Raw genomic sequence first — 25,526 nt, 5'->3', positions numbered from 1 at the left:
CATGTGTGGAGTATGAAGTCAAGGTCATGGTCATCTTCATTATTTTCTCTGGAGAACTGGTCACTTCTCTCTTTCTCTTCCCCGACATGCTTGTGCAGGTCTTCAGAACAGCAGTGAAAGGTGGCTGTAGGAAATGATTGTAAAACCACAAGAAAGTTGCCAGAAGACTTGGGTGAATGTTGAGTCTGAAATTACCCTGAATTATTTTTTGTTTAAATTGGCTATATTTCAAGCTGGCTTCCTTTTAAGGCTTAAAACTTTCTTCTGTGAGATTTTACAGTAATAAATCTGTTATTACCTGCCTCCCCCCACCCCTAAAAATTCTGCTTTGCACTGGAGATGTGGTGTTTGCACTGACAACATGAGAAATACTCAGACCAGTTTAAAACATTATTATGGGGACTATTTGTTTCTAGATACCATAGAGATAGCTTTTAATATCTTCAGGACTATGCCACCTGCCTAATGATAAGGGCCATTCGGTCTGGAGGAAGGATTCAGAAATTAGCAGTTTTGAATAAATTCAGACATTGAGCTTACACTTAAAAAGGATTTTTTTTCCACTAAGTACCTACACTGGATAAAATTGCTGTTTCTAATCTGCTACATTTGGACACAGTTATCCATATGCTTCAAGTTTTATTAATTAGTTGTTAAACAGTTTTAAGTAAAAGGAAAGTTGGATGTTATTGACTCTTTGTCTTTCCCAAATGTATGGTTCACACGCCCTTTGTCTTTTGCTAGTATTTCCCACATATGTTTTATACTCAGTTAAAAAAGCCCTTCCCTTTCCGTTTGAACTGACAAGAAAGGTCCTTTTACCATTGCTTGAAGCACCATTGTATTCCTTCTACCATCTCCAAAAATCTGTATTTGAAGTTGCGGCTGGTGAGAAGGCTTGCTGTTTCTTCTTGTTCTATTATGGTTTTTCATTATATTGGTTGTCTTCTGGGGTTGTGAAAGATGTCCTTTTTGTGTGCAATATTACTTGTTAGAACAGCTTTTTAAAAATTACTGCAGATGCTAAAAGATTTGAAAGAATTTCAGGAAAAAGTTCTGCTGATCATAACCTTGATGAAGGAAGTATTTTGTGCCTAACAGTCTCATGCATGTGTATGGACAGAGAGGCAACGAGAGACAGCATGCTTTTAAATCAAGAGGGTGCACGTACCTTGCAGAGGTTTTGTTCCAGCGTAGACAAACTAGGGTTCCTGGAATACCTGTGATGTGCAGGTTCTTGTCTGCATCAGAGCCCCTGGTTGCTTGGAGCGCTCATTAATAATCTAGGAAGAACGGTAGTTGTTTGATCTGAATGCTGAATCAGTCTGATTTAACTTTTTAACTCCTGGCATTCTTGTTCATATTTTTCCTGCTGGCAAATGCTTCCCTTGGGGTTTGACACAGTGAGTCAAGGGATTTATTTGGCATTTGAAGTCCATTGAAGTCCTTCAAGTGATGAGAGAAACTCCTGTGCCAGGCTGTGTTTAAGGTATTTGAAAGAGGAGACATGCCAACATTGGCAGAATCTCAGATAGCTTTTTTTAATTCCTTCCTCTCCCTCCCTGAAAGCATAAATGTGTTTGTAACTTCTGTGTAGTACCTTGTGGCTATGGAGTGGGGAGGATGTAAGAGCTGTCTCAGCTTTGTGCATTCTCAGCAGAAACGGTTAACCTTTAGATAAAGCTCGTTTCTATTTTCTGTTGTAAGAAAAAAAGCTGCTTCTCCCCCTGTTATGAACCCCCCCCTAATATTTTCACAAATAAATTATTACAATACTATCTTGTACCTTTGCCACTCAGTGCCTCAGTCATGTGTCTTTCAGGTTAATTATGAGATCTTTTTCCATTGACTTGAATGAGAGTGGGATCAAGTCCTTATCAAGGTTAGGAGACTTAAATACGGGTTTTGTATACTGTGGAATTACAGTGTGAAAGGAACAGAAAAAAAGGGAAAGGATCGTTTTTCACTATACTCCTGTTAAATGTAGTGTCTCAAGGATCCCATTAAGTCTGTATCTCATTTTATTGTTGTAAAGAAACAGCGTGGCTTATCTGTGCAGTCATTGTTTTTCTGTAGACTGAGATAATGGTATAAATGTTTTAGCTTATACCAAACTGAATACAGATGTTCTCAGCTGTGAACTTTATATTTTCTACTAAGCAAATCTTACTCTTCCACAGGTGCATTTAGCTTGGCACCTTTGTAAAACAAATTAATAATGGGCTTTGTGTCAATGAGCTTTTACACTGAATGCCACATCCAGACTGTGGATATTTAGAGAAATGTTCTGGGTAAAGAAGTTCCAGTATTTAATACTTTGCCCTTACTTTTCTTGAAAAATGCTGCGCTCTTTCTTTTAACTTCTGGCTTGGAAATGCCTTTGCATTTTAGCCATATGTTGACATCTCTACAATTTTAAAAGTTTCATTTTTTTTTTTTCAAGTTCCAAGCTAACTGTACCTGGTTCTTCGACAGAGCTAGCATCTGTTTAAAATGGCTGATCCACATGCAGTGTGTGTATGTTGGGGGGTGGGGGGGTGGGAAGTGTTTCCAGTTTATTGCTTTTCGAGGTGAATGAAATGGCCACTAGTAAATTAGTGGCCAGTGGCTGACTGAGGCTACACCTGGCTGTTGCATCATGTCGTAGATTTATCTGCTGCTGAAGTGTCAAAGCTTTGACAGTTTGCAAGGAGTTAAAGCTCTCAGCAGGAAAGTGGGAGGAAGTTTAGCTGGCTTTTAAATTCAAGGCAAAGAGCAAACCATTGCTTCTTACTGTTGAGTGTTGACAGGCACATAAAAGCTGATAATGTAAGTCCAGGGGTTTAAGAGACTTAGTAGAGTTGCTTTTTTTTTGTCGTATGACTGTATTTTAATGCCTCATTAAAGAAGCAGAGCCCTTTGAAATTCTTTACTAGATGGTGTTTAAAAAAAGACGAGATGGTCAGGTAAAAATGTCAGTGTTTAAAAACTAAGTCGTCTTAATCTCCATCTCTGATTTCAGATGGATAAATGAAATTATGGGAGCTAACAGTTTTGAGTTGTGAACAAGGCAGTGGTCATATCCGGGGACTGGAACTTTCCTTTTCTTATACCAGTTCTCACAGCCCTAGAGAAGGGCAAAATAAGCATTGTCCATGTTGGTTTTGCTTACAGACAAAGGAGCGGCACAAAAAGAGATGTGATGGACCGAGTCTGTGCTGCCAACCAGTGTTGAACCTGGTTTTGAAGATTTTAATTCTGATTTGTTTGAAAGTAGAATTTCCCACCAAATAGGAATTCTCGCTCTTGAACTTAATTAAATGTAGCTGTGGTATAGTGTGTATTTTTCTGTTGTTTTTTTTTTTTTTTAAAAAAAAGAGGTTTAGAGGTTTTTTTTTAAAAAAAAAGGTTGTTTTTTTTTTAAAAAAAAAAACCCTCTAATTCAACCTGAAGCTGTTTCAAAATGGATGCTGTGCTGTGCTGCTTTGAGAAATATGAGTATGCTGTAAAACAAGTCAGTCCTTTACTTTAAAAAAAAAAAAAAAAAGGCAAAACAAAACCTTACAAACCCAGCAAAAATGCGAAGAGAATGGGGAACCCAAACCCCAAATTGTTGCTTGTTCAGCGTAACAGCTGCAGAATCGAGCCAAGTATTCCACTTTTGTCTCAAAACAAAACTTTATTTACAGGTAGACAGCGACTATTGTGGATCTCTACTTCTGTTATTAATTATATCAGTACAGTTCTTAAACACATTCATTAGGGAATGCATCTTACTAAGCACTTCTGTTTGCTTATCTGAATCTTGAATTGCCTGAATGCTTGTTTGTAAACTTTTTAAAAGCACATAGCTGTAACAGATGTTTAAATAACTATACAGCTATTGTGATAAGCTTCAGAGTTATTCTTCTTATGATGATGCTCTGATACTTTTTCAATATGCAAAGAATTGTTACAGGAATCTTACAGTTGCTTTCATGACCAAAAGAATTACAGAGGATTATTTATTTTATGCTTTGCCGTGTAACTGCTTGGTATGACTTGGCTCTTCTTACAGGATCTGTAATTATTATTTTTTTTTTTTGCACAACACCTAGCTTAGTGATGCCCAGGATGGTACACTCAGTACAATGTAGAGCAAGAAAAAGCTAAATCTGAACTACCAAAATAAATTGCTGAGGCTGTAATCTTTGATCACTTGATAAATCGCAATATTCAGATTTCTCAGTGAAATTTCCATTGCTGGTTCAAATTGGTTAGAAAACACTTGTAGCTAGTGATGTGTTGGCTTACACCTACACAGTCAAACATCTGTTGGTTTATGAAAGACAGTTGCTTAGAAATTATGATCCCAACAGCAACATTACAAATGCAAAATTGTTTAGTCTCTGATATTTTTTGTTGTTTGTACTGAATTTTGTAGAAATAATGGTCAATTTTAAATAAAAGAGAGTGTAAGATAGACTTGTTAGTATATTTATTTTCTTTGAAACAACTTTTGAAATCTTGATACTTTTTTTTTTTGAGAATTTCATTTGTGTACATATGTCAACTTGGCAGGTTTTTCTTGTTTTGTTTTTTTTCTTTTAACTAAAATGTTACGTAACCACGCAAACTTTCATGAAAGCATCTTAAGTAAAACAAAGCCTGTTTAGTCACAAAGTAAATCTGTCATTTCAAATATGAAGAGAAGCTCCATCCTTTTACATAGTTGTGTTTCATTTGGTCTAGAAAATACAATTGAGTTTTCTAATTCATCCAGAACTGAAATTTAGTGGTTCAATTTGTTCTTTGTTGTTGATTTTGTTTTGTTTTGTTCTCTTTTTTTTAAATTGGAGTTGTGTACTGACAAACATCAGGCTGAAGGCTGAGCATATCTCTTACTCGTTAGCAAAACCCAAGGAATGATCATGGAATCATCAAACAGTGTAGGTTGAAAGGGACTGTGGCAGCCATCTGGTTCAAACCCTTGCAGAGCAATCAAAACCAGGTTTCTCTGAGGGCAGCATCCAATGAAGGTTTTAAATATCTCTGAGGATGGAGTCTCTGCAGCCTTTATGAGCAAGCATCTTCCAGTGTTTGACCACTGTTATAGTGACAAATAATTTCCTGATGCCTAGTTGGGATTGCCTATATTCCAGCTTGCATCCGTTGCCTCTTGTCCTTCCACTGTGCATCTCTGTCTTCCCTTCACCCTCCCATTGGGTAGTTGTAGACAGTAATGAGGTCCTCCTTCAGCTTGTCCTTCTCCAGGCTGAGAAAACCCCATACCATCAGCCTCTCCATGCATGTCATATGCATCAACCCCTGACTATCTTATATGGAGAAAACAAAAGTAGTTGTTTATTTTAGTTAGCCAGGTTATGCTGTTTATCTTGATGGAAATGATCTGTTTTTTTAAATTTTTCTTCTTCAGGACAAAAGGGGCAAATTTAGTTTTTGTACCCTCATGGGGCATGATGCTTTCCAAACCAGTGGTCTTTGGCACCTTGTTGCTCACCTCTAAGGAGGCCAGGAAAGGTAATAAAGAAATGTAAGGCTGTTGCCAATAAACTGAAATTATGGACAACCACAGCTCAAGTAGAAATATTTTTAAGGGATTGCATCTCAGAAGAATATTGAAAACCTTTTATGTAAGCCAGTTATGTAATATTCTGTGTATAAATTCATGTTATTTCCCCTTACATCCAAGAAAGACAGAAGAAGCAGACAAGCTTGGATCCAGAGTCTTTAACTGCTGAAGGTGATGGTGCTCTTGGAAAGAGCCTACTTTTTGGAGTATTTGCAATGTTTAGCAGAGGTAACAGATGTGCTCAGATATCTCAGTCAAAAATTAGGGCCAAGCTGAATTGGAAAGTGTATAGATATGTTATGAGGAAGTGAATTCATGATTTTTAGAAGTGAGAAGAGCACAAACAAACAGAGCAGGGGGAAGGTAAAGGGATTTAAAAGTGAGAACATTTTCAGCAGCTTTCTTGAAGCTTAAGATGGATCTTTAGATTGGGAAAAATAATGAAAGCACAAGCATGTTCTCGTTACAATGTTTTCAATAATGTAAACCTGTAAGACTGCTGTGTCCTTGTTGAAAGGTTTGGATAGGGCAGTGAAGTTATAACCAAATGAGTTTTGTTCGGTAGTTAGTTCCTGTCTCCTAAAAGGGAATGCATGCTGAACTTTTTGTTAGGATTCGTACTGGACTTCATGGTTTGCTGGAGGTTTTTGGGGATTTTTTGGGTTGTTGTTGTCTTTTAAAGTCTACTTATGACATCTGAAAGATATTTGGTTAACACTACTGGTCTTAATTTCACCTCCATGTACAACAGGTGCTATACAATCTTTGTTGCTTCTTCCAACCACAAAATGGATGTGGTTCACATCTGAACGGAAGCAGCCACTTTTAGTGAGTGACTCCAGCCTCCTGCTACTCTGCCCTGCTGCGACTACCTCTAAGGGTACTAGCATTTCATTGAGGCTGTCACAGTACAATCTTTTTTCTACCTGGAGATGTACCAAGTCAACTTATTCATTTTATGAGAGCAGCCCAATGAATATCATAAGCATTTGCTTTCCATTGATGTGCTCCAGATGTTAGTATGTTACCTGGAGGTGAAAAAAAATTGTGAAGGCATACACTTTTTGATACATGTGGAGTTTTATTGCACTTGTGAAAATCATCAGTTTATGCTACAAAAAGAACCACCCCGATTTTTGAAACTTTTAAAATGACTCATGAGCAATGTTTTCTGAACAACTGAATGTAGATGCACACCAGTATCAGATTGGCATGCATGTGTTGTACGGTGTCTTGTCAGAGATCAGAAGAACTGCTCAGAAGCTCTTCCAGTTCAGTGGGTCAAAAATCCAGTTTTTATGAAAGGCTAACTGTAGATTTGCACAATTGACTATAATGGCTCCAATTTTAAAAGACAGCGGTAACAGAGAGCACTTCCAGTTGGTGAGATAATTCAAGAATACTACATGCTCAGATGGCTAAAATATTGTGCTTTCTGCTCCTACTTCATGCTACTTAAAAAGAAAAAAAAACAGGTGTGGAAAAGATGGGAAAAATTTGAGAGTAAATTTCAGCTCTATAAGGTCAGTCCTTGGTTAACAGTAAGCTGAGGGTTAGCCATCTTCCATACAGCTGTATATTCTGTTGGAAAAAAAAAAAAAGCCCAACATGATTACTAGGCAGCGTTTGAGGAGGAACCAGAAGCTTTGAACCAGAAGCTTCCACACCAGAATATATTTAAACTGTGGCAACAGCAGTATACCACCTTAAGCTTGATTTTTATTTTATTTTTTTCCCCATTCCGTTTTCAAATTGTCCTGGAATTACAGATCAGACGGTAAAAACTTCAACAGGCCCTAAGAGCTAGGAAAGTGTTTTGTTATTACAAATTTTAATATGAAGTTTTAGATAGCAAAATACACATACTTCTGCACTGTGTGTAATTTAGTTTTCTAAATTGGAAAATCTGCTGTTACCTAGCAGTTAATGATTATTTTTTCCAACATTTGGAATGCAGGACCTGATTTGATAAGCTGATTAAAAAAAACAGAACTGAGAACATGTTGGAAGTGCTCAAAGTGAAAATTACAGTTTAGGTAGGTTTGGGGGTAGATAGTTAGACATTTTAATTGAACTAAAATAGTTTTATACTAATACAGTACTATTGTGGGAGTACGCTTTGTGGTGCATTTGAAATTGAGGTATTTAAGTGGGGGAAAATGTATGTTAATGCTTTGCAAGAAAGTGATTTTTTTTTTTTTTAATATACCATCTATCTAAGCAAAATAGCTGTTAAAGAAATAGAGCTCTCAAGTCTGTATTGGAGAGTGAAGTGTGAAGTTTAGGATAATTTCTTCGAGCCAGGAGTTTGCTTTTATCACTTCGCTGGGTATATTAAACTGCTGTAGGAAACAGTCATGTGAATTCTGAAGTAAATTATATTCCTGGACAACTACAGCGAAGTCAGCCCCTGCCAGTGTAAAGAAATGTGTTGAGTTAGTCTAGATTCTGAAAGTCCTGTGTTTCTAACATCACCATGATAGGGACAACAGAAGTGAGTCCGGATGATTATTTCAGTTACCTATGTGGAAATGGGGGCATTGAATTTTGTATGACAGCCTTGGTTACACACAAGCAATGCACCGGAAATCCATGCTTGTACATTACAGTTCAGCACTAGTCCACAGCAAGACTAGGTCAACATAGTTAAATTTATTAAAATTACCATTTTTATTATATGAGTTTAATTTTATCTTTGGGGATTTTCTCTGAATTTGGAATAACCAGTCCTATAAAAAAACAAGCTACCACTTACATATGTGTGCACACAGAAAATTATAAAAAGAAGTGAATTCAGGTTTTTTAAGATGTTTATATGCAAGTGTGTATGTACAGCCACATTTTTCAGGTGCAGGTAAAACTGATTTTAGTCTGAATGGATCGAGTGCACTAATGGAGGTTTTTGCGCTCTTTTGAATGAATCTTATTTTAAAACAGTAGCGATACCACATGATAGAGCACAGATAAGTTGCACTGACCTGAGCTGCTATCTTTTTTCAAATCAACCCCACCCACGCCCTTCTTGAGTTGTGTAATAGAATTCCGTTATCTTCTGTTTCTACTGTGCCATCTGCAGTTTGAGTGATCTACCAGGTATCTTTCTAGTAATATTTTAAGAAGGAAAGAAATGAATTTAAGTTTGGGTTTTTTTTTTTAAATTCAGAGTTGCAGAACAGGATGTGGTCTGTGTATTGCAAGGAATTTAGAGACAGTGAAAATACAGCATTAGTGTGTTGTTTCAGGGCTTTGAACCTATTGAAGAACGTGGCTGTGACAGCCCTTCCTGCTCTTACTGCTTTGTTGAGGAAAGTTGAAGAGATGAGTACTTTTCCTTTGCAATCTTTAGTAATCAAGCTATTCCAATGTGTTATTTAATTTACAGCATGGGCACTGTAAAATGTTTTCAACCCGTTTCCTTGACAAAGCAGCAGGGAGATGCAGAGGGTGGTTATAGTGTTTGTACTTCTAGAGCATTGTACCTTTTCTGGGTGAACTGGGAGACATGGACAAGCCAGCCAACTATTTAGACTACCCATCATTCTACATCTTAGCTGAGCAGACGTGATGTGGACTTAGTTTTCGAAAATAAAAAAGTCATCATTATAGAACAGTCCTAGTGCCAGACTGTAGAAGGATGGAAATAAATTAACTAGCTGTGTATTTGAAATTCATAACAGTAAATGAAAAAAATGGAGGAAAAAAAAAAAAAAGCAAAAAACAAAAACACAGACCAAAAAAAGCCAACCCAAACCTTGGATAAACCCGAACAATTCCAGTAAAACAGGATAATACAAAATGTTATTATTCAGTATTTTTTACGTATATATATATATATATATGCACATTTCTGTACACATGTGCTTTTGCACATGTTTATTGTACTTTTTCTGTGGCCAGGAGCAGCGAGGGCTGGTGGCTTTGCCAGGCAGGTGAGATTAGAGATGAGTGAGGGTGCCAGGAGGCTGGGGCACGAGGAGAGACTACTCAGCAAGGAGTGCAGTCCCATGCTACCCGAGCAAGGACAGCAGAGTAGATCTGGTGACAGTGACCAGGGTCAGGTGAGAGTCCAGTAAAAGCCAGACTAGTCCACAGGGATGAAGCAGGTCCGAGGCCAGGCTGGGAAGTCAAGTCAGGGAGTTCAGGTCACCAAAGTGCATGGGGTGTACTGGCGTCCCTGCAGGGCGGCTCAGGCAAGGAGGAGCAATACTTCTCCCAAGTTTCCCCCACAGCTCTTTGCGCAGACCCTGATCCACATGCTTGCGGGTGTGACGTGGGGAAGAGGTTGCAGAACCTGGTGGTGCACTCAGGGTCATGAAGATTATGGAAAAATGTAGAGTTGTTTCAAATGGGCAATGAGAACACATTGCAAAGCTTGTGGAAATCGTTCTGTTCTCATCTCCACTGAGTTTTAGGTCAGGTCTTGCTCGGCAGTTGGCAAGATGCTGGGGTTTCCTAGTCAAAATAGTGAAACAGCTACTCTCATCAGTAGTTTAATTTGACCCACTGGACTTCATTCTTTACCTGTTCTTCTGTGTAGGATTTATTTTACATGACTTTGAAAAAAATGCACTTTTTTATTACAGCCATTTAAAGGAAACTGTTTCCAAATGCATGAGCAGAAGTGCTTAACCATTAACAAAACATAATTTTATAAAGGTATCACCTTTTGTCTGAGCAGAATGATGGAGATTTGCATATTCAAGTTTAAAAAACCTTATCTCTTTTACTAAAATATCTATTCCACACTCTTTGCATTAATTTTGCTTCGTTTAATCCAAATTGTAGCTGTAAGGCTCACATGTTCCTCTTCAGGGCCTTAAGTGTGATGAATATAGAAGTAGTTACTGCCAGAAGGGTTTGAAAAGGTTATTGGTGCATGTGGAACTCTTGTTAACTTATGATAGTTCATGTCTTTTCAAATTTGTCTCGTTTTCCTCTTTGCAGAAGGTAGCCTGTGTTCTTTACTAAAGTTGCTGTTACCATTATAAATCAGAATAAATCTCATTTTTTATCAAGGCCAAGGTTTTGGTACAGATTTTCTGTTCCATACACAAGTTGCTTAAATGCATAAAGATGTAACATACATCATATATAAAATGTATATAGCATATAACTTGTATAAAATAAAGCCAATTGTGACAACTTTTCTGCAGAAATGTTGCAGCTTTTTTGGAAGGGGAGTGGGATTTTTGTAGACTATCACAAATTTTTTTTTGTGGGTGTGCATTGAGATAGCATTAACTTCATTGGACTGCATGATGACACTCTATGAAACATATAGGTACTTGTGCAAATAAATAGTTTGGAAGCATTTTGAATTTAATATATCTGCTATTTATGTATTTATGTGCTGTAGCCTGTAAAGACTTTAGTAGCTTGTTCTGTCAAGTGACTAGATGGCATGTGCAGCTAATTCTCACAATAAACTTGATTAACGCATAGAAGGAGGTGAGGATTTCTGAGTTCTTTTCTTATATGTAAAATACAGTGGGAGAATGACTTTCAGTTTGCTCCTTTTAAAATTTCAAATTTCCAAGTAGATAATTTTCACTTGGGAAATCCAGTGATCTTTATTGTGTCATGAATGTCTGTGGTTATTCCAAAGCACTCTTTATTTCTAGTTATAATTCTTAGTCACAGTATGGAAATGTGAATACAGTATTCTTGTTTGTACAGTAAACACTTAAGCATAGACATTAGTACTTTGGAGAGAAGAAAGTCTCCAGGACCCAAAGGACAAAAAGCCCCACTGTAAATCAGCAAGCTGTTTACCTGGAGGGAAAATAGAACATCTTTTTTTTTGTACAATGATCAGAAACAAATAACAAGGTGTTTATTATTTAATTATAGGCACCAGGGGAAAAACATTTATTACAGAACTTTGCACTTTATTTTAAAACTGAATTTCAAAGTTTAGGTTTTTTTAAAGATTGACACAAATTACGGCATAAATTTCTAAGGAAAAATATTTAAAATATTCTCCTTCAACCTATTGTTTGTTTTGGTTTCCAACTGGTTTAAACAATGCAAACACAGACACGGTTGTATCTTTCGCTAGTTTTAGATCTTGTGCTCTTACAGCTCCAGACACTGGAGCATGGACATTTTGTCATCTTCAAACTAAAACAAATGAACAGTGTTTTAATATGGATTTAAAAGCTTCAGTTTATCAGGTATTTAGATTAAATACCAATTTAGCATCAAACCACAGTTACCTAGAGAGATTGTGGAATCTCCGCCATTGGAGATACTCAAACCTCAGCTGCGCAGCCTGAGCTGGTTGGACCTGCTTTGACAGGAGGTTGTACCAGATTACATCCAGATGTCCTTTCTGTCACAAATTATTCTGTGACTCTGTGAAACAGGTTCCTTTGAAAAAAAGGTCTAAACAAACAAAATAACTCCTGGCTACTGAAAGATATTGTTGCTCTTTGTTTAGTTCAGCAACTTGCGGATAGCCATGGAACTTCAGCTGCAGGTTTAAGGTGAATCTACATTTTAAAATTGTCCATTTCTTATTTTAATACTGAACTTAGATGATTAGGAGATGATACTGTTAGAACTGAAGAATAATTGGAGTGAGTTCTACTGTGTAATTGGATCGCTTTTAATGTTTAAATCACAGGCTAAAACAAGATTTGTTCATGGAGCATGAATGTCTGAATTGGGCGATCTGACTGCAGACAAGACTTGAGTCAGTAACGTTGCAGATGAATGAGTGATGAGACTGGTGAGGAAAGAGGAAAAATGCTGTCCACTGAGCATATATAGGAGTCTGTGAACCATAAATAGTTGCAAAAATAAAGTACAAGGTATATGTAAAAAGGCAGTGGCAAAAAAGATACCATGTCTCATGCCATCAGTAGAAGCACAGTAGGCAATCTTCCAGTCAGCTACCTGCACTGTATAATCCAACATGCACTCCGTCAGAAAAGCATCTGGTATTAGTTGCCAAGTCATATTGACATCAATATACAGTGTGATTTTCAAAAGATCAAGTAGCGTAGAGAGTTCTCTTGCTATTGTACTACATACCTACACTAATGAGGTAGTCTGTGTTTTCCAAGTCATAGCAAGAATTAAGTGTACATCTCCTGCTTGGACTGTTCAGAGGGATATTTGTACTTACATGAACTTCTGAGGCATGTGTGTAGCCTTTAATCTCTAAAACAGACGAGGGAATGCAAATGCCCTGGGTATGTACCTTACTGTATTTGTACCTGGCTTGATGAGGTTTTAAGTTCCATTGCTGCAGGTTTCTTTGCAACTTATAATGCCAATAATTAAGCATTGTATTTAGTCAGAAATTGCCATTCTTTTAGGTTCTTGATGTATGATTTTCTTGAGCTGGAATCTTGCTTTTTGGTCCCAGCTAAGGAGGATTTAGAAGGCACAAAGTTGGGGGAACAAGATGCATTGTTCCTTCAAGAAAGCTAATGTATGATAACTAATTAAAATAAAATTACAGTGGCATGATCAGAGAACACTCTGTAACTTTCATATGCTAACAAGTTAAAGTCAAGATTGTGAGGAGCCTGGCCCCATCAAAAGTAATCTGAGATAGCTTTTATACTGGCTAAGATTTTCCTATCTCTTACCTCGTGTTAAGTAAGAAAGTACCTTTTTTTTTCTCTGACAAAGACAAATTTGGAGTCCAACCAAACATAGCTTTTGGTAAACAGTGACTTGTTCCTAATCTCCTCTAAACAGTGTCAATATCTTGCTCTGGAGAAATTTAGGAGGTGAGATGAGAGGAAAAGAGGAAGCAGATGAGCATCTGATTTCTGTGCAAGAGACAGATACCAGAGCCATTTTGGGAATATCTTCATTCCTCTGGAAAGGAATGAGGGCGCCTTCATTTCCTCTTGTTTGCAGGCAAGTCTTCTTCATGCTGCTTCCCTTCTTTGAAGGAAGTCTGGCAGAAAGCAGGAATGTTGTAAAGGTGATCTCCAATGAAATGTGGCAAGGTGCCTCGTGCTGTGTCTGTAGGAAGCATCCTAAATAAAAGACATTCAGTAGAGGGACAGGACCTCACCCTGAACTGATTGGCTTTCCCTCCTCTTGCCCTGAGAGCAGAGTTTTGCTCCTGGAGAATGCTGGCAGACAAGATTCAAGCTGGCTGTGATAGAGCTTGAAGACATGAATGAACAATGCTGTCCTGGGGGCACTGTCTGACGTTGCTTGTGGAAAATTCTCATAGGACATGAGGGCTTGAAGTTCTGACTTTTAAGAATTTGAGGTTAACTGGTGTCATTCTTTCTGTTTGTAAGTTAAATTCAACTTGTTCTTTCACCACTGATTCCCTGGGATCAGTGGGTGGTGTGTTTTTAAAGGTTAAACTGCTGTCTGTGTTGAGGGATGGGAAGAGGTTCACAGTATCATATATGCTGTCCCCGTGAATCCCAGAATAGGAACAGTCCCTACACTTTAGAACAAGCTCTCCTTGTGGATAACACCAACTGCAGTGCTTTTGGGTCTGTGCAGCGGGACACCTGCACCTTTCACCTGCTTTGGATCATTTTTTCCTATGTCTTTATCCTTCATTTACTTGGGCATTTCCCGACATCTTCCTGGCTCTCGGCCATCCCACCCTGCTCTCACTTTTTCCTGCTTCCTTGCCTGAAAGTGGGAATTTCACCCTGGCTGGGTTTTCCCAGGTCCGCAGAGCTGCTGTGCCTGGCTGGCATGGGCTGAACCAGGAGCCAGAACTCAGCCCGCACAGGAGACGGGACCTCATGGCTCCAAGGAGTCGGCTCCCGCCTTTGCTTGTGGTGCAGGGCTGAGCTGGAAGGCGGCTCCCAGGCCTGCTGGTAGGCAGAAGCTGGCTCCAGCGAGGTGGCTCCCAGCTTACTCTGCACACAGGCAAGCACAAAGCTGTGCTGATTTCCTTGCCCCCAGGCACTGGCCAGGCTTGGGAACTGGCAGCTCTGCCGTTTGCAGAGACAGACAGGCAGGAGCTTGGAGTTTGGGCTCCTGGTCTTTCTTCCGCAAAGCGTGAAGGGAGCAGACCAGCTCCTGGCCCTGCCTGTGGGTAGGGAGTGTCTCCTGGGAACCAGCTCTCCGTACCCGCGGGAGCTAGCAGGAGACAAGAACTGGCTCTTGGCTGGCGTTGCTGGAGGAGTCGTACAGCAATTAGGAAGGTGTGTCACAGTTGGGAACCTCTGGCCTTGAGCTTGTCTTTGGAAGATATCTTTGTCCTTATATTTTTGGCTGAGACAAGACTATGCCATTGAAGTGGGTGCTGTCGTGTGAAACAAGTGCTTCCTCAGATCTTGTTGCTGTTTACATTAGTTAAAATATATACAGTCTAGTTCCAGCCATGTATGGTCCCTGTTACTGATTGTACAGCTTGGTGTTTTTCAAATTGTATTTCCTCACTAAAGATGCCATCTACTACCAAAAAGCCTGCCAAGCTTATAATAAATCGTTGCCCAGTTAGGACTATCAACTGAACTAAACCATCAAGTTTGCATTTAGGTGTGATCAAATAAACTCGTGCCATCCCCCCCTTGTAGCAGAGGTCTAGGGTCAGAGTCTGCTTAGTGATGATAAGTTCTTGTTCCTGCCTGCCATGTCCCCCAAGCCCCTGTCTGTCACTGCTCCTGTAAGGCAACTACAGAAAAGTGGCTCTTGAAATACTGGTATTTTTGTAGTTGATTTGTTTGAATGTGGAGAACTTTGGGAATAATGCAAAAGCCTGAATTATAGTGACACAAAACTTTCATTGTTAGCAGCTTGAAAAGATTATGCTGAAAATTGGTTAGCTTTAGTCATCTTTTTATAAATTGTCTTTTAATCTTTTCTTGCTTGACTTTGGAACTTGAAATATCTGGTTGAGTCTCTTCTAGTCAAATGCTGTGAGTATAAAACGTCACAAATAAAAAAATTATTCAGAAACTGTATTTGTGAGGGTGTTCAAAACTTTATTATGATTTTTGTAAGAAAAAAAATTAGGTTTGCTTTACAATGTGTTACTAGTTTATATGAGTAGTATTGCTTTCCTGTTGTTAGAAAGTAACGATTTTTTTTCTTGTATAAATATATGCTTGTTTCTATCATTAATTTTTAAAAATTTTATTAATAAATGAATGTTTTTCTTTTCTTCCCAGAGGATGCTAAGCAAGTTTTTGGCCAGACCACGATTCATCAGCACATTCCATTTAACTGGAATTCAGAGTTCGTACAGCTGCATTTTGGAAAGGATAGAAAAAGACACCTAACATATGCGGAGTTCACTCAGTTTTTACTGGTGAGTCTAATACAATACAGTTTGTCAAGAATAATAAGAAGGATGCAAGAATCAAACTGTTGCAAACTTGCCAAATACTATGCTGGTAGGAAAATTGAAAGGTAGACCAAGTGTAGGCTTTTATGGTCAGAGTGCTGGACTTCTATGTTGTGTTGGTAGATAGGATATGCTTATGGTAAAATTGCTGATTCAAACTAGCTGGGTTTTCTTTCTTTTATTTCATTTTTGGCAGAAGGTAGTATTTTCTACACTATTGTGTAGACGCCAGACATGAAATTAAAAATCTAGACCTCAAAGTCTGAAAACCTCTTGTCTATTTAAACCCGTGAGTCAAAGAATGTTAAGTAACAGTATTGAACATTTTGGACCGAGGTGCCAGACTGGTGTTAAAAAGCACTATCTGTAAACAGCATGTTTACCAAACTTGTATTTAATTCAGTGCCGATATGCAATAAAGATATTTGACTGCAAGCCCTTTCCAGACACTTCTTTACTTTTGTCCCTTTCTGAATTAAGAATATCTCAGATGTGGAAATGGTACTTAGCTTTACTTATGGTATATAGAGAATAAAATACTGTCTTTCTTTTGCAAGGAATTCTTGGCTATTCATTCTTTGGGGTACTTTGCTACAGAAAGTAAAATATTGTGTTAATAAAAAAATAAAAAATTATGGCTATTTCAGTAGTACCGTTAAAAATAGGCTTCAGTAGGAAAACTGATCTTTGAAGTGGTGAAACACATGAGTTTCTTATTTGTATTCCTTCTGAATACTTAATACCTGTATTAGTATTTACACTAGAGAGTTTTAAAATGGGAACCTGCTTCAAGACTGCAAGGTTTCTTTTTTTCTTGTTTATACAAGTATGTTAGTTCACAGTAGGAGGTGGTATCATTTTGATGAGGAATAATTAAGATAATGCTATTGAGACAAATGTTTCAAATTAACTTTGTAGAACAGAGCCTAATTAACTTTGTATGAAGAGGACGTCAGGTATCACATGATTAAATTGTATTCCCTTAGGTTTTCTATTTACTATTGTGACTCCAAAGTAGCTACAACATAGACCAGTTTTGTGACAGAATAGTGAACTAGAACTTCTTTTGGATAAAAAAGCAAATGTGTTAGTTGATTAGGAAAAAATGCCCCTGGCCACATGTTCTGGTGTTCTAGGACTTACTTCTGTACTACAGAATAAGCCCTGGATATGTCCCCCGAGTCTGGTGGATTAAAATCCCAGTTTTAACAGAGTACCAGTTCTGTCTGCCTCATGCATCTGTTTGTTTAGAGATCTGATTAAAACCTAAAGAAAAACACAGAATGAAAAAAAAGGACACTTTTTTCACCAAAAAAAAGAGAGGAAGGAGGAGCAGTGAAGGAGATTAGAGCTGCAGGCCTCCAACCTCATGGCTGGGTGTTTGGAAGATTTGAGTTCTTTCTTTGTGTCTTTGGGTTCTTTCATATTTTTTCTTTGAATTAGGGAAAGCAAGAGCTGAGGCAGGAGTTTTCTGACTTTGGAGATCAATCCTAATTACTAGGCTTTCGCATCCTGTGGAGAGGTGTTCCTCGTTCCTTGTCTAGAAGGACTTTTCTTGGAGGTGATAATATTCTGGAGACAACTGTATTTGGTTTTGATATGTCTTGCCCCTGCCTCGTTTATTTTTAAACCACCTCTACTGCAAAAGTGAATCTTGGCTATTTGCAGTGCGGAGTAAAAGGTTGTGGACCACACCAATGGTTCTCAGGAGCCAGACAACCCTTTTGGTGATGATCCATGTAGGACAGAAAGAGGGAGGAAGAGCATAAATATGAAGAATAAGGATGACAATTCTGGGTGTCCTCTAGAGAGGCAGGATGCATTCAGGAAAAGTTCTAAGGCTGCTGATAAAGATACTCTCAGGATTGGTGCTGGCAGCGGGGACTTCCACATAAACTAATTGTCCTAAGATTTTGCTGAAGTTGTCCACTGTCAGTACAGTCTGTTAAGATGCTCAGTCGCTCAAAGTAATAGAGTACCTCTGTTTACCCGCTTTCCGGAACTGTAAATCTTTGAAACATGCAAGTTTCCTTTCTTTTGCCTGGCAGCATTGTATTAGAGATACTGAAGTTTGGGCACAGAAATAACTCTTAGCATAAATTGGAGAGTTGATATTCACATGCATAGAAATCTTCCTTTAAGCTCCATAACCTTTGGTATTCAGCCTTTCCTTCTGACATTCTGCCTGTGCATGAGTTAGTCTCCTTGGTCTGATGTCTAGACCTTGGACCTTAGACAGCAGGAGACCACAGTGGATACCAAATTACCTTTCTGCATTCCTGATGTGCGAATGCTCTTTATGTTGCACTTAACAGGGACCAGATGCTCCTGTAAGGCGCTTCAGGTGCTGCTTTGTAAGTACAATGCAATTTGCAACTTTTAATGAAATAATCCAGCTAGATTCAAATTCATTCACTTTGAGTCCTCTTATGCCACATAAAGTTGTTACATATTCATTATCTGTCGCAGCATTTGGGCTAATTGTCACTTCTGGCAAAGCTGAAGGTACATGGAAAAATAACATTAGTATATACTATCCATGCACAGGATGGATATGCCAGATCTCTTCTGGCTTAAAATAAGAAGAGTTTATGTGGGATTCTGAATATTATATCTTGCCAGCACTTTTTTTTTTTGTCTACAGTAACAGAGATGCCCAAAAGTATAGCCTCCAAACTGCTTGGCTCTAATGCAGTTAAAAATCTGTTTGCATCAACTCAGAGCTCAAGGTGTGGTGTTTTACCGTTTCTTATTTTACTAGCTTAAAATTATCTCATATATCTCCAGTACGTACCTGCCACATCTATATCTGTTTGGATATGGTCATGTTCCATCATCACTTAAGTGTCAAGTCTGCTTCACAAAGAGCAACACTGGCCCCTCTCTCAGCATGTAAAATCTGTTCCACAGGATGGATTTTAACATACAATTATATGTGGGCCTGGTAGATTCATTTCCACATTGTCTGGAAATTTATTTGTGCCCAGCATGTTAGTACTCTTTATAATTGAACCCCGAGATCTGCTGCAGTGAAAAGGATTGTGCTGTATCTGATGACTTGTAGATCCGTTGGGATGGAACCCAAACGTAAATATCTGTCTAACTGGAAAGTAATGAAGCTTTTAATGAGCTATAAGTGAAAGCTGAGGTAAAATCTCTAGATAGGATGTAATTTCATTAAAATTCTGGTGCCAGCATGCATGCCATGATGTGCAAATTAATTTTTCACATAGTCTTATGCGACCTGGGGGAATTCTGGACTTCCTGCATCAAGGGAAAAGCTTGTTTTCTAAGTATATCTAAGTTTACAGGAAGTCTAGTCAGAGAAGGTTCTTTAGGATGTGTAATTTGTATTGCAAAGCAATGAGGATTGTATTTCTTTAAACCTCAGTCTGTCTAGGTAAACAATATTGGACTGAAATAAGTCAAACAATAAAATTTATTGCAAGTCAGATAGCATCTCTGTAAACACTACAACTTTGTTTTATTTTTCAGTTTATTTTTAAGATGGTATTTTTTGTGTTAGCTGCTTATACACGGCATAGGCAATGTTACGGACATCTCATAAAGTTCTCCTTGATAAATTCCTGGTAGCTACTGAGCCTCATTTTGAAATGCAGTTAGTCATACTGGTAGATGTCTCAACTTTCAGGCTTGGAGACTGAGGGAATAGATAGCCTTTCTTTTGAGTTAAACACTTTAAGGAGTTCATTACATTGTTATGCAGTGTATAGTGATTAGAGAAGTGACATATGTCTGGGTTTTTTTGTGACAGATTATAGGTGAGATTTAGTGTTGAGACTAAGTGTGTTGCCGTGTAATGGTCTGCATGTTCTTCTATGCCATGTTGCTCCATGGTCATGCTTTGGGAATGTCACATGGCTGAAGGTTCCTGTGCTTTTTTCTGCTCAGCGCAAGTGGAAAATGCGTAGCACAGCTCAAAATAACCGTAGTCTAAAAAGACACTACTTTTCTGAGAAGGTGGGATGAGTCTTCTCTATCTATTTGCAGTATGCTTAAACCATTTCATTTCTGAACTAAGGAGGAGGTGCGAATAGGGAGCTCCATAAGACTGACATCATTCTGTTCAGAGTTTTGTCTTGCTGTCTGTCTGCAGCTAAGCAGCTCTTTCCTAGCTGACAAGAACATGGGCAAATGGGATGGGAGCACTGAGTCCTTCACTATGTGTTTAACCAAGTGAGATAATTCTTCTCTCTAGCGGATTCCACATGTACCAAGGCTGAAAGGAATCACGTAAGCAAGGAGAGGATGGGATGTTTTGGCTTGTACTGTAGTACTAATAGCCTTTTTGCAATTAGCTAGGTGATGACATGAAACATGCACTTAACCTATCTCTCTGGAACGTAAGCCCTGCTTTGCTTCTGCATCTGAGATGTCGTTCTTGGCCAACGTTGCACCGACTGGTATACATACCTCCGGACTCACTGATGGGTGTACACAGATCATAGCAGATTGGTCTTCTGCAATTGGTCTCAAGGGTTTTTACTGCATTTTGGTGCAGGGTTCTGCCAGCAGAACACTGCTATCAATTTCAGTTGTTAAAACAATTGAATGAGGGAAGGAGAAGAGAGCAACATTCATAGTTTCCCATGTAATCCATCTGCTAAATTAAATTTATTTTTTCTTTGGTGATGCTGCCACTTAATGACAAACATTTTTGTTAATTTGTTAATATGTTTCACCCACCACATGGTGACTATTTAGGAATACAGGAGTTATTATACCTAACTCCTCTTCAGAGCTCTCTGCCTCCTGAGTAGCTGCCTGCCTCAAGCTGACAAGTTTTTTTTGTGTGTGTGTTCTTGTGTTCCTCCCACTGTAAACCTCCCAAAATTGCTTGCTTCCAAACTTCTGTTGAAATTAGAGTCACAATTGGAATGAAGCAAGAGCTTACATGGCTGCATCCAGCCAGAGTGAGTATTATTACTGAGTTGTAACACCTCCACATAGGGTGCTGTAATGTAAAGGAAATGTGACAGAACTGAAATTGTTACACTTCAAATTATAACCCCCACAAGTGTTTTTTCTTCATGAAAAGTAGAAATTTCTGTATAATTCTGAGAGTAAAATGCAGTGGTGAAACACTGATCAGTCCTTCCCCCCTACCTTCTTCTGCCTAATGTATTAGGAGGTTTTCATCATACCTTTCAAGTTAGGTGTTTTAATTAGAAATTAGGACTAAAATTGGAGAGGTCAGGAGGCTGAAATGAAAAGACAAGCATGGTCTGAGTGGCACTGTGCATCGGTGACTGCAGTGTGAGCTAAGCAAGTGGAAAGAGGGATGGTGGCTGCAGGCTGCCTACGCTGGCTGAATTTGCCTTTCGTCCTTCACTCTGTTCCCTTGAGTGCTGCTGTGAGATAAATATCAACTTACAGGAGATGGTATTCATTGTTAGTACATTGTCCTGGTGATTCTTGATTAGCCTGAGTCTTGGCTTAATATGACTTCTAAGGCATGTATTTGCAAATATAAAGGAGATAATAGGATCGTGTCATGGACCACTGCAAGACTTGCTTAGTATTGCTGACGTACTTTTACTCTGATTCCGTTTTATGGGTCCCTGATTATGAATATGTATTCAGACTAAGCACTGTTGTTCCTGTGAAGTTTTTATAAGCCTTGAAATTTAAAGAGAGGATATGGCAATGATTTGTTTTCCTCCATTCAGCAAAAAAAAAATAGATTAGGAAGTCTAACTATATCACCAAAATGTATTTCTGGTTTTGACAAACCTGTAGAACTGAACAAAAATTCATATGTATTATCAAGTTGCTAACTGTGCAGGATTGATTCTTTTAAATAAAAAAAAAAAAAAGAAAATAGTCTAACAGTAACTTATGAAGAAAGGGTGAAGGTCACAGTAGGAAAAGACACAGTTTTGAGAAGTTAAATGCCTTTTTTCTCCCCTCTTCTCTCAAGCATACATTTGAATCATAAAATAGGAGTATCAAGTGGTTGGTTGATCTCTGCCTGTTTCTCCTGCGGAAATACTGAGAACTGATCTTTAATCACTCGTGATACAAGGAGTTCTAAATAAAACTGCTGCTATATTTTGTAGACAACTAACTTTATGTTTTAAGTGAAGATGCTTTTTGACGGAATGCTTTTGAGATTAGCAGTTGCCTACGTGGAAATCTCCAGTGATTCCATTGCCCTCGTTCAAGGAGTAGCAAATGCTTTTACATAAAGTATTTTGACCTGCCGTGGCCCCTGCGATAAACTGGATAATGCACATCGTGGAACACTTTAATGTTCATGAGTGGGAGATTACCTGCACTGCTGTGTTGATATGTGCCCTTCATTTCTCAGTTAAATGAATTGTATGACCTAATGTCCAGACAGCAGAGAAATCATGTTTGTCCTAGATACTGAACTCAACGATAGAGGCCATATATGCCACTGAGAGAAAAGACTGGAAGCTACACATACAATATCCAATTAAGATTGGATTACATGTAATCGTGTTTTGTTAAGTGTGAGATGTCTTGTAGGATTGCATTATATAAAATCCAGCTATTAAGGTGATGATTTTGAACCTAACTTTTTTTTCTATCCCATATGTTTTCAGGAGATACAGTTAGAACATGCAAAACAAGCTTTTGTCCAGAGAGACAATGCTCAGGCTGGAAGAGTCACAGCTATGGACTTCAGGGACATTATGGTCACTATCCGGCCACACATGCTGACGCCATTTGTAGAAGAATGTCTAGTAGCTGTAAGTAGTTCTTGTATCCCAACTGGGAGAGACCTGGGATACAGATGTGGGATTCCTTTTTTATATACCTTGACCAAATTAAATATTACAATTCTGGAATTTCACTGAAGGAAAAAAAAAGATACATTCAGTTTTGACCACAGTTTCGAATCTTAGGAACTTGTAGCAACTCTTTCCAAGTAAGCCAAAGTCTGGCCATATCCAGGTTCAAAAAAAAAATCTGCTCTACTTTGGCTTGCAAGGGAGAATTCCAGGGAGATGTGTGAAGTGATGAGAACTGCAAACTCTGGGCAGAATATAGGTAGAAGCATAGAGGAAAAAGCATAGCCAGAAGATTCATGGACTGACAGTGATTTCTCATGCTTTCTTCTTCGATTCTCTCCCCAGTCTCGTTATCAGCTTTCCTGGGTTATATAATCACTCATAAAACATAAGATTTTTTTATTCTCCCTCAAGGTCAATTACATTCTGGCAAGCTCATGCATTGTTTTCAGAAATTTGCTAAATCACCGATTGTGTACTTTAAATAGGGAATTGATCCAATAATTTTTCTGTGTGCAGACCCGACAGCACTTTAAAATAAAGGTTTAAGCTCAGTTCTCATTTGAGAATGAGTAACTGTTCTAACCTTATTGTTCCCATTTTGTTTGACTGCTTGATATAAGCCTGAGAGCTTACTGCTGGTTTTCCACGACTTGAAATGCCTGTGAATTTAAATGTTTCAGCTGACCTTTCTCAGAATATGTTTTGATTTTGCTGAAATTTTCTGTATAGTAATATACTTTACATGTAGAAGTAGATTTCCTCATTACTAGAAATAAACCAACTTATGAAACATTTCCAATTGAAGCAGTACTGAAACTTGAACTTTGTAAATTACTACCGGTTATGTTGTTATAATCCTGCATATGTATTTGTTTAGGCTTGTAGGGTGGGGAAAGCTTTACATTCTGGTCATGATTAGTTTCAGTAACATAAGAATCTTTCATAGTTTCCTTTATTTTGCAGTTTTTTAAAAAAGCAACCCTGTGCTACTGTCACTCTTGTAGAAGAACACTGTTTGAAACCCTTTATTTCAGGATTTTTCCTAATTGTGACGGTCTCCAATCTCTTTTTTTCTTCTACTGTCTCTACTCTAGGCTGCTGGAGGTACCACTTCCCATCAGGTCAGCTTTTCCTATTTTAATGGATTTAATTCTCTCCTTAACAACATGGAGCTCATTAGAAAGATCTACAGTACTCTGGCTGGAAATAGAAAAGATGTGGAAGTCACTAAGGGTTGGTAGAAATGTTTGCAGTCTAGAAGTTTCCTTGGGCATTTGGTTGGGGTGAGTGGAGGGGAAGACTTCAGCTGTATGCTTTTAAATCAAGGGCAGGGGGAGAAAGCCTGCCTCGTTAGCATTCTGTGGTACGCCGCTCAGTTTTGCACACTCCTGTTGGGGTCCACCCTCCAGGTTTTTCATTTTCTTTCAATCAGAAAAAGATCCTAGTAAACTGGTGGTGGGGGCAGGGTGAGGAAAGTATGTAAAGAAATTTAAAAGTTTAAAAAACTTCCTAGGACTCCTGCCAAATTGGCAGCCTATTAAAGTGACCTTCAAGGGTAGCTGAAGAATTCCATAAACTTGTATTGGCGACACAGTAAGCTGATCTACAAGCTTGGAACAAGATGTTATCTGGTATATCTAACCACTTTTATAGAGAATTCCCTGTGCAACGCCAGAGTTTCATTAATGTGGCCTACTGGGACTATGCATGAAAAGTTCCACATCTCTTGCCTCCTGGGTTTTTTTTCTGTTTGCTTTCTATTTTTTTTTCCCTCTGACCCACAACTGATTGATACCGTATGTCAAATATCCTAAATCCTGCTGATAGTGCTAAGCTTTAAGACCAGAGAGTTGTACTTATTTACATGAAGGATATAGCATTTAAAACATACGTTTATATAGTGGCAGGAACACTTTTGTGGTGGGTGATTTTTATTCCCCTTCTCTCTCCCCCACCAGCATCTTCTACTCCATACTGAAATATAAAGCAACTCTGGGGTGCTCTGCATTATTTGTTCTGGTTTGATTAGTTTTTCTTTTCTGTGTTTTTATTCTCTTGCAGAGGAGTTTGTTCTGGCAGCTCAGAAATTTGGTCAGGTTACACCCATGGAAGTTGACATCTTGTTTCAGTTAGCAGATCTGTATGAGCCGCGGGGGTAAGTGGAGAATTATCTATCCTCTCTTTCCTTTCCTCCTCTCTTGTTTTTGGAAGGAGTGGGAGCTGGTGTTGGGGAATAGGAGAGTGTAGTGTAGTGGTCACATGCAGATAATTTCTTTTGATCTGAAAACCCATCTCTAAGCAAACACTAAGCTGAATTAATTTCCCCAGGCGCATGACGTTAGCTGATATTGAAAGAATTGCTCCTCTGGAGGAGGGGACATTGCCCTACAACCTGGCTGAGGCTCAGAGGCAGGTAAGAACAGAAGCCAATATGATGCTATTATCTGTTTCCAGTGCCAGGTAAACAGATAGCCAACATCCTTCTATGTTGCTAGTTAAGTTGCTTTTTTCTTATATTCTGTAATATCTGTGAGGAATACCTTCTTGTTAGAATTTACTTTTAACCTATGTCATGTCCTCTCCATCTCTTCTTTGCGCCCCCTTCTCTTGGGCTGCATTTTGACAGGTTAAGTGTAATTTACTTTAGAAAGATAAAATGTATATGAGTGTTATCCAGCCATTCATTAAATATTAGGTGTATACTTAATTAAGGTGTGTATGTTTTGTGGTTCTGTTGCTCTCTGTTCTTTTTAATGAGGAAAGAAGACTTCCTGCTTCAAACATGGATGGTAAATTCAGCATCTAGCCTATTAAATGGAAGCCCTTGTTCTGAGCATATATGCATGTTCGTGGCTTCAGAGTATTCTCTGCTTTGCCTTATGCTCTGCTAAATATCAGAACAGGAGAG

At 38.5% G+C, this 25,526-nt stretch overlaps 1 protein-coding gene across 3 annotated transcripts in view; it reads left to right on the top strand.

Annotated features, from left to right (window-relative positions):
• Window positions 1–25,526, top strand: part of SLC25A13 (solute carrier family 25 member 13) — a 101,072-nt gene that overhangs the window by 34,923 nt on the left and 40,623 nt on the right. For all 3 annotated transcript variants that reach the window (XM_086742362.1, XM_086742361.1, XM_086742364.1), the window contains exons 5-9: window positions 15,661–15,800; window positions 22,427–22,573; window positions 23,713–23,851; window positions 24,680–24,773; window positions 24,947–25,031. In XM_086742362.1, the coding sequence (XP_086598488.1) occupies window positions 15,661–15,800; window positions 22,427–22,573; window positions 23,713–23,851; window positions 24,680–24,773; window positions 24,947–25,031 (605 nt within the window). The remainder of the gene's footprint in view (window positions 1–15,660; window positions 15,801–22,426; window positions 22,574–23,712; window positions 23,852–24,679; window positions 24,774–24,946; window positions 25,032–25,526) is intronic.

This window comes from Chlamydotis macqueenii, chromosome 2 (genome assembly GCF_036417535.1).
Source record: "Chlamydotis macqueenii isolate bChlMac1 chromosome 2, bChlMac1.mat, whole genome shotgun sequence".
Lineage (NCBI taxonomy): Eukaryota > Metazoa > Chordata > Aves > Otidiformes > Otididae > Chlamydotis > Chlamydotis macqueenii.
The sequence above is the reverse complement of the archived record's forward strand: the minus strand, read 5'-3'. Positions and strand labels throughout refer to the sequence as shown.